The sequence below is a fragment of the Elephantulus edwardii genome, unplaced genomic scaffold (assembly GCF_000299155.1).
Source record: "Elephantulus edwardii isolate Elephantulus edwardi_28Jun2011 unplaced genomic scaffold, EleEdw1.0 scaffold00067, whole genome shotgun sequence".
In the NCBI taxonomy this organism is placed as follows: Eukaryota; Metazoa; Chordata; class Mammalia; order Macroscelidea; family Macroscelididae; genus Elephantulus; species Elephantulus edwardii.
In genome coordinates, this window is record NW_006399817.1 from 15,935,503 (window position 1) to 15,945,606 (window position 10,104).

The window sequence follows — 10,104 nt, forward strand, 5'->3', positions numbered from 1 at the left end:
GTCCCGAAGCTATACGGTTCAAATCCACCAGATGCTCTGTTGCAGAAAAAGGGACAGTCTCCTTCTGTGCCAGTCAGATCCAGTTTCATGGCTCACAACAAGAGGGGGGAAAAAAGAAAATAAATGAATGAATGAATGAATGCTTCTGAGAAAAAAACCAAAACCCCAAAACTTTGTTTGATTATTCATATGTTCATCTGTCTGATTAGATTCCTGTATTTTTGTCCTTTCTTCTGAAAATGAAATTTTTAACATGATGGTCCTTGCTACCAAAAATGTTGATCCTCTTTATTTTCCCTCTTTCAGAAGTGTTTTTTTCTTAACGACGATTGGTGAAAAGTACTGAGTACAGTAAACTTGTTCTTTGTGAGATTCTTTATCTAGATATTAGTGTGTTGTTGTTGATTGCCTTTGAGTCGAGCATGACTCATAGCAACCCTGTGAACAAAAGGCCTGAAGCCCCTTTATAACTATGGGCATTTATCAAAGTTCATAGAGTGTTCAGAGGCACGTTATTTAGGAAGTGGATGCCATTCCTGCTTCCAAAAGGTATTAGTATAGAACTGTGAAATGCCTTTAAAGGAGGGTTGAGGAAAATACACTACTAAAAATATGGGAATGTTTCAGTCTTTTAATATTTAATATTCATTAAAAGTACTTTTATTGATGATTAATGTTTTGGGCTTGTTTCTTTTTTACTCTTTGAAGGAGGTGATTAAAGTGACCAGTATTTGCATCCTTATTTAGGTAGAGGGTTGATTAAAGCCATGAATCTTACATTGAGACTGACCTGTTTCTGCCTCCATATTGTATTTTACCTGTAAGGGTCTTTTACTTACCAGTTTTTTATTGTTGCTTCTCTGCTATGTGAGAAGAAATTTAGATCATTTTAGTTGCAGTGATTAAAGATACCATTCAAGCTTAGAACTTGTCTAAAATGCATAGGAATCACACAGCGTACATGCAGTATGAGTCTTGTTTTTTCCCCCCTGTGGATTTAATGGTCCTTCTGCATTAATTTTTTAACATTTAATTTTGATTCTGAAGAGTTTGTGCTTCTACACTTCTGAAATTAAAACAAAATCAGCCCTAAATTGGCACAGTTATAGATGCCCCTATATTCACCTTGAGTGCAGCATCTTTTCTTGGTTACTGGATTTCGATAAGGTGTGAAATAGAAAAATTATTCCAAAATTAGAAATGTTCATAATTATTCTAAATTTTAGGATAAATAATTTTTTTTAAATTTTATTATTTTGTTTGTGTGTGTGTATGTACCGTCAAATCATATTTGACTGGTACAGGAGGAGATGACCCCTCCTTCTCCGGCAAGAGTGTCTGGCGGATTTGAACCTTGGGGATTGCAGTTCAGCTTCTTGCCACTAGGCCACCAGAGCTCCCCTAGGATAAATAATTTTTACATAAATACATGGCAAGTGTTCCAGAAATGTATTTAACTTCAAAATGAAGTTAAAAATCATACTGTATTTAAACATTGATTTTAAAGTCCTATCTATCACAAGTTGCCATCAGGTTGATTTCAACTGATGGTGTGACCTCACGTGTTGAACTCTGTTCCATAGGGTTTTCTTAGTTGTAATCTCAGTTGAAGCAGGGTTGTGTTTTCCCTCTTCCACAGTACCTCTGAGTGGATTACAACTGCCATCCTTTAGGATAAAAAAGGAGCACAAATAATTTGTGACACCTCTGGGGACTGGTTTAAATAGTAGTTGATAAAATCCAAGTTGTTTACACAAGAATCTTTCTTATAGAAATGTATTAGCAGGCTGCCTACAAAGAATTAAGGAAAAAACTTGAGAACTCATCCTGAGGGATTTGATCATGTGGGAATAATAAATCAAAAGTAATTTTCTGTTAATTAAAATTTAACATATACTTACCATATAACATAAGAATTTTTTACTGTCTCCTTTCAAGTGTTCAATTTAATTTTTATTCAGTTAAATAATAAACCTCTTTCTTTTTCTTTTCCTAGAACAATGCCGCAGAAGAGGTTGAAGAGGTAAAAAATAAATAAATACATAAAAGCAAACAAGCGGGGACACCTGCAGTCTTAGTCACTGACAATGGGCTTAGGAAAAGTTGCACATTAGAGTCAAACCCCTTCCTTTTTTTTATTTTTATTTTTTTTTTAAATCCAGTATTTAGGGTAATATTTATGCTTAGTGTAAGCATTCTGTGAATGACATAGACTCTTCTGTGGAATATATTAATATATTACTGTATATCCACATTTTCATGGAATGGTACTGTGGGAGACTGAGCAAACACTCTTTTGGCAACTTAGCGGAACAGCTTCTAAAGGCTTTGCATGCTTGCTGCTTTAAGCTGCTTTTTCCCCCTTTAGTAGTTACAGTAGTTATTATTTGAAAAAAAAAAGAAATTAAAATATATGCCCTTAAAATTACCAAAAGCACTGTAAGGATATTGTCTTGACAGTGTCTACTGATCTGAAGTCATTAGGAAATATTTAGACAGTGAAAATTATCAAGAGATAATTTACCTTTCAATTATGATAAATAGATGTGATTGGTTGCCATTTGTGTTCTTTTGCAGAACTCTGATAAGAAAAATGTTCAGTTTGTATTTAAGCAAACAGTGAACGACATTTGCAATCAACCAAAAATTCGTCTATCAAATTAGGGCTGAAAATTACTGTTAAAGAGTGTTGCAGTATGTCTGGTGGCTCCCTTATCAGGACTAGGGCTTTCTCATGGAGTACAGTATGTTAATACTTACCTATAAAAGTCATCTGTTAACGGTTTTTGAAAAACCTCTCTTTCAAATGATTTGAGTAATCCTCATATTTTCATTTTAAACTATATATAAGACTAATTTTTTTTTCTGAGGAAAGCATTTGGGGTTTTAGTTCTTTTTCTTAATATAAGAAAAATTGTATTTTTTTTAAAGTATCTTCAGACTGAATCTTTTATGCACCAAAGTTGGCTTTGAAAACGAAAATTAAATCACTTTCTTGCTTGGTAAGCAAGAAGCCATATGGATTTTTTTTAACTTACAGAAATGGAAATATGTGTAACTTGTTAGTATTGTATCAAACAAATGTTGCATAGAGATAATAGAACATTGCTTGTAAATAATTTGGCAGATTTGTAATATATTTTTATATTATGAAATGTACTGTAGATGTTTTTCTAGAGGCATGGAAAATGTATATATTATGGTAGAAATAATATTGAAGGATATTGTAATTCACTAGTGCTGCCAGAGGAATTGTTAATAAAGCACCTTCTTTAACAATAAATGTCTTTTGCAGACTTAAGGGACTATGTACTACTGTTAATATCTAGAAGAACAAAACACATTGAACATCCTTCCAGAAGGTCTTTTAGGGAGGACTTGTACCCATAATAGAATTATGGCACTCATTTCTGACAGTGACCGTGAAATCAATTATTTCCTTACTGTTGGAAGGACATATTGTAAAGTATATGGTTATTTGCAGTCAAACTGCAGAAAATACTCCTGATTGAGGAGTTTTCACTTTACTACAGTAAATAGAAAAACCAGCAGTTTTTAAACTAAATTTTTTAAAGAAGTAATAATAGAATTAAGCCTTTGGTTCCAAAATGGGGAAAGTTCATGATACATTAATCATTTGTCATTTGCTTAAAAAATTTTGAAATAAAAATTACAGGAAAATGTATTCGTTACAATGAGTTTAAGAGCTATATAATGAAATGAGTCATATAAAACTAAGTAAGTGCAAATAAAAGCACTGCTATTAAGACATTCTGGAATGGTTGTTTAATAAGGGTATTATCAATGTGATCTGTAGCAATTGTGATTTTATTTTTTAAAAGAAAAGTAGTGTATTTTTTTGTTTTCTGAATTTGCTCAAGCACTTCATCGATTGCTTTATTTTGTGTCTACAAAGTAATCTTCAATCTCCTTTGTTCTTTTTTTATTTTGACTTGTTACGAAATTGCCAAATAGAAATGTGTCAGATATATAGTTGGTACTTGTATTTTTATTTTATTGCTTCATGTTCTTGTAATTTTTAATTGACTGATGATTGTAGACCTTGGCCTGAGTATTTTTTCAAATAAAACAAAAGCAAATGACATTTAGCTTCAGAATTGTAACACTTCAGTTTTTAAATGACATCAGAAAATGTACATCTAATACTTTTCCTATAGGCACATGAATAAATTTATCCTTTCTAGAAGGAAAAAGACCCAAATTCCATGGTTTTTGATTGGCCTCTAGTACTCACTTAGATCTTTTGCTGCTTGTCTGCCTTGATTCCTTATTATTATTAACACACCAGAGAGAATATGGATTTAAAATGGGCTAGTTTTATAACTTGTTATTATACACATTAGTTATCTTTGGAAAATGAGTGTGAAATTATAATGTTCATTAATTAATATCTATATGTCTCTTTTATCCCCGCCCCATATATGATACAGGTGTAGCAAGGCACCTGAAATAATCTTTTATCTAAAATTGTTTTATTTTGACGTTGAGTGAATTACAGCCCATTAGCATGCCCATGAATTTGTATATTGCCTGTGAAAGATTTCTATCTATAGGGGCAGAGTTGAGTAGTGAGTCTTATGCTCTTCCAAGTCTAACATAATTACTGTCTGGCCCATAAAAAGTTTACCAATTCTTGGTCTAGTTGCTAAAATATTTTGGCAAAATAAATTTAGAACACACAATTTGCATTTAAGTTAATCTAGTATTAATCTTGAAAATAAGCCAGTACTTTAAAATTTAGTAAAAGTTCTTTAATATTTACAGTATGCATTGCTATACTAGGCTTTTTTTTAAAATCCTGAACTTTACATTAGATTCCTTAATCCTTATAAATAGCTAAACATTTCACCATTTATGTTTGTATTTTATTTTCTTGAATAGGATTAAATAAGATTTTGTAAATCAGATAATGTTTAAAACCATATGGCACATCTGCTTTATCTAAGAGAATCTTGAAGTGGAAAATATTGTAAAATTTAAAGTTGTTTATTTTTCTAATAAACTTACCTTTCATATATAAATGTTCCGTAAAGTGGACCCACATTATTACTTGGAATTTCAGTGAAAAGAAATTAAGATGGATACAGTACTTAACCCTCAGTTCATTAAGGGTTCTTTTGGTGCTCTCATTGAAAGCATTGATGATCGTGTCAGTAAACATTTTGTGTGTACAACTTTTTTCCCTTTTGCATCTTAATAAAAAATGTTTTAAATAATGGAAATATTCTCTTAAAGAATATATTTACTGCAAGTCTATAATGTATACTTTATTGTTCTTCTAATTTTTTGTTTCACAATAAAGAATTAAGTATTTTTAAAATCAAATATGGAGAAAACAAGATTTAAGTAATTAGAGTACCTGAAGGAAACATTCTGTTTAGTTGCAGCTCTCTCTTTTTAAGAAAGTTTTACCTTCTACATGAATTCTTTAAAAAGCAAATAGGTATTCTTAGCTTAGGCAGATTGTATCTTTCTCTGTCATAAAAGCCTGAGTGGCAGACCTTCAAAAATATACAGTCTTTAATAAAAATATGTTTGAATCATTGGTCATTTGAAGGTTTGCCCCCAAACTTTTTTTTTTTAAGAGAATGGTTTTATTTTGGGGGTTTCATGCTAAAACATGTTTTCTATTCTAACAAAATTAACTGTGTGAGGGAATAAAATCGTTATAAAAAATTTCCTCTTGATTCATTTTTCTTTATTCTTAGTCTTGTGGGAGATTTGCAATTCTAAAAGAATTTTTTATTTTCAGAATATTTTCTCTGGCTTTTCTAATGGATATAAGAGCTGTAAAAATGTAAAAATGACTACAATATTTTTAATCTAATTTTTGGTTTTACAGACTTATATAGACTGATTTTCTCAATTGAATAACATTTGAATGGAATAATATTGAAGCCCAGATTCCCTTTTATGACCATATTCTTTGTACACTGTCAGACAGCTTAGCACAGTGTTGTAGAGGTAATTATGTATACTAGAAGTGTAAAGTGTTTTCGCCTTAGTTATGTGTGGTGATACATATCACAAATTAGGGTCTCAGATATTTTTTGAATAGGTATTTATTACACAGTAAGAAACTTTGTAGCATTCAAGTGGTAAAACACTGGTAGAGCTGAAGTGACAGACAAAAATCAGTGTGTTTATGCTGTTGTTACTGTTAGAAGTCAGAACTGACCCATAGCTGACCTTGCAGTGAGTTTTCAGAGACAGTAGAAACTGTATGGGAAAAGATTGCCCATCTTTGTGCTGTGAAGCAGCTGATTGATTGAAACTATGTTTTCAGGTTTGCAGCACAGCTCCTCACCACCAGAGCTCCTTTGATTATGCTATAGAACTTAATTTTCTGTATAAATTGTGATTTGAACCTTATAAAGGAAATTAACAGTTTGTCCAAACATTCTCAATTTAAATAAGTCTTATTAATGCTATATTATAATCAGTTGTTGAAATTTTTATTTAATTTCAATTGAGTTTGTTAAAAATATGGTTAATCTCTTGTTTTCATTATAAAAAAGACTTCAGATAGTTTTATGATACAGGTAGCATAATATACATAACATTTCCTATGTGTTAAACTTTCCTACAATATTTCCCTAATTAGACTTGATCTAAGTTGCATACTATGAAAGAATTCCTTATTCTTTGCTTTTCTTTAACTCACTGATTTGGTTGCAAAACAGTTTGTCCCCCAAAGGTTACTTGTTTTGGGAGCATTTTCCTCTTTTGTTGTTAGGTGCCGTCAAGTTGAGTACAATTCGTTGTGACCGTATGAACAAAAGGTCTGAACTCTGTTCTATCCAGTACCATCCTCACACTTTTTGACACAGAAGAGCGCATTGCAGCAGTCACCCTGTCAATCCACCTGTGTGAGGGTTTTCCTCTTTAGAAAAGCCTAACATGGGGGTGTGAGGGTGTGTGTGTGTGCGTGCGTGCGCGCGCACGCTCGCTTGCACACAGGCATGCTTGAAGTAGAGTTGCTAAAGAAGAGAGTTTAAAACTAGTCAGATTGGTTATGAGAGCTTACTCTAGAGTCGGACCCAGTAGTACAGACATTGATCTCTGTAGAGTGGATTAAAAAGTAAAAATGGCTCCTTTTAAAAATTAATTTGGAACAAATAAGACTCTTCAGAATTTATTCTGAGCTTCTAGTATTGGGTGATTTTTGTTTGTTTTTAAGTGAGAAATAATTTTACTAATTTTTGTTGAATATATATGTATGTGTGTGTATATAACATTTGCCACTTTATTTTTCACCTCTCCAGCTGAATGAACTCAGTTTCATTAGTTACTGTGAAACCTCCAAATTACCTTAAATAGAAAAATGTAAATTTGCGCCCTCATCTACCTGGTAACCACTAATAAACTTTGGTTGCTAAATATTTTTGCTATTTCCTGTAAGTTAAATCATTGTATTCTTTTGTTTTATTTGCTTCATTTAGGTTAAGCTTTTTAAAATTAATTTTAATGAATGTTTAAAGAGATTTTGGATTTCCATCCATTCATTGTTGCACTTTTTTGCATTTTATGTTTTAAAAGTTCATATGGGCTATAGAATGTAGTATGGTTTTTATGACTGAGTACTAGCCATTGCATGTTTATATTTTTAAACTGTTTTTGTTTATCCATCTCTTAAATTAATACTTTTGTTGAAACTAATGTGAGTAATTCTTCAATGAGCATTGATATACAAGTATCTGGTTTTTGAGTCCTTGCTTTCAGATTTTGAGTATATATGTAGGAATAGATTTGCTAGGTCATATGGATAATTCAGTTTTAACTTTCTTAGACTATTGCCCAGCGTGTCCAGAGTGACCATACCGTTTTGCATCCCTACTGGATTCCAGTTTTATCTTGTCCATTCTAGTAGATACATTAATTTCATTTTATTTTCTCTTAATGCCTTGACAGATTATTTCTTGCATATTTTTAAGTTTTAATTTTATTATTTTAGGTTTTTTTATTGTTGCATTTTCTGTTTCTTGGTTCTTCCTCTTTTTTAAAAAGTTGTGTGATTTGAGTGAAAACTTAACAAATTTCATTCAACAATTCACATTCATTTTGTTTTGGGGATATTGTTTGCAGTCCTTGCAATGTAACAGTTTTCTTCCTACTACTCATCATTTCCTGTTTCCATTAGTCCTCCTTTTCTATCCTTTCACGACTTGAGAACTTTGATCTTGGACAAATACCATACTTTGACTTTATAAGATTAGATGGGCTGCCAACAAAACATTAGGTCTGTCTTGAAGAGGGTGAAACCAAGTCTCTTCTTGGAGGCTGGGACATACTTTGGGCACTAGGCCAGTAGAGACCAGTCCTTGGAGAAGGACATCATGCTTGGAAGGGTGGAGGGACATCACAGGAGAGGAAGACCCTGGATGAGATGGATTGATACAGTGACTGGGGCATTAGGGGTTGGTGTGTCAGAATTAGAATGGCTCAGGACAGGTCATGCTTCAGAGCTTCCGTACATAGGTCGCAGGCGACTTGACATAACGAGGATTAGGTTCTTTATGGAGTATCTACCTCCCTTTTATTTAGCTGAAAGCTGAGCCAAGGGGCTGACTAAGTGCTAACAGATGAGAAAGAGCCATGGTCTCCAGTATTCTGCCAGCTTCTCTCATTACCAGTAAACCTAGTTTTTATGGTTATGAGTTTTGGCATTTGGATGCAAAGTTTTTAATTTGTTTTGAATTGTTTTCCACTGTGGGTGAACATACACAGCAAAACATACACCAGTTCAAAACATTTTAGAGGTACAAACCCATGACATTGATTACATTCTTTATTCTGCAACTATTCTCTGTGGAGTACATCGTTCTTTTTCTGTTGTTATAGATTCACTGCCCCTATGCTTTCTATCTGACATTTGTTCATGTCACTTGATTCCAAATAGTTTGTTTTAATAGAACACAATAGTTATGGCAGAAATCCCTTACCAATTAAACTATGGTTTTAGTTTTTTTATTTTTTTATTTTAGTGTGTGTGTACCGTCAGGTCAGATCTGTCTGGGACAGGAGGAGATTGTCCCTTCTTCTCCAGCAGAGCATCTGGTGGATTCGAACCACTCACTTCTGGGATTGCCACTAGGCCACCAGAGCTCGCTGGTAGTTTGGTTTTAAGAAGACTTTGGTAGATGTTTTTGGGTTAGGGTTTAAAGATTATTTTGGGAAAATGAATTCCATGATACTTTTAAGTTCTCTTTTTCCTTCTCTTGATCAAGATTCTTATGTTGAATTTCTTTGACCAGAATATTCTGTAATGATAGTTTGGCACCAGCCAGTTTCATTGAAAAAAATTGGCTGCTAGTTTTAGCATTATTTGTTTATTATTTTTTGTGCATGTACTGTCAAATCAGATCTGACTGGTACAGGAGGAGATTGTCCCTCCTTCTCCAGCATAGCATCTGGTGAATTTGAACTGCGCACTTCTGGGATTGCAATGCAGCTTCTTACCACTAGGCCACCAGAGCTCTCCAGGCTGCATTTTTTTAAAATTTTTGTTTAAATAGCATTCAGTTTATTACAAATATTTAGTATTGGCTTCCCGTATTTCCCCTCTTTTCCTTTTATCATAATTATGTTATCATCTAGATGAGCATCCTTTATACACAAACAAAGCAAACATAATAAACTCAAAGAAATATTTTCAAAAATCTCCATGTGATCAGAATGATTCAGGTTGAATATTCCTTGTGTTAGCATTTTTTAAGGCTTGTGAGTAATTTTCTTCTGGTCTTTAACTTTTGTTCTCATTTTCTTTAGTGTTTTTGACAGCATACATTTTACATTTTAATTATGGAGTTTAACTCCTTTTGATGCTTTTAAAACAATTCTCAAACCTAAGAATCTCTTGATTTTCTTTAGTATTATTTTTCTGTTGGGTCACCTTTCTTTGGGATAGGAAACTACAGAACAATCTCACTGATTTCACATGCAAGTAAGATTTTACTGAAGATTATCCAAAAACTACTGGAACAGCACATTAACAGAGAACTACCAGAAGTCCAGGCTGGGTTTAGAAGGGGTCGTGGTACTAGAGATATTGTAGCTGATGTTAGATGGATCTTGGCTGAAAAC

The 10,104-nt window shown here is 32.9% G+C and overlaps 1 protein-coding gene across 3 annotated transcripts in view; it reads left to right on the top strand.

Moving 5' to 3' along the window:
* AEBP2 (AE binding protein 2) overlaps positions 1–4,598 on the top strand; it is a 106,380-nt gene extending 101,782 nt beyond the window's left edge. Inside the window, exons 8-9 of one of the 3 annotated variants that reach the window (XM_006888446.1) lie at positions 1,997–2,023; positions 2,578–4,598. In XM_006888446.1, the coding sequence (XP_006888508.1) occupies positions 1,997–2,023; positions 2,578–2,623 (73 nt within the window). In that variant the 3' untranslated portion in view covers positions 2,624–4,598. Of the gene's footprint in view, positions 1–1,996 lie in introns of all 3 variants that reach the window. The other 2 variants (XM_006888448.1, XM_006888447.1) reach the window with 2 other exon arrangements.
* The last annotated feature ends 5,506 nt before the right edge of the window (positions 4,599–10,104 follow it).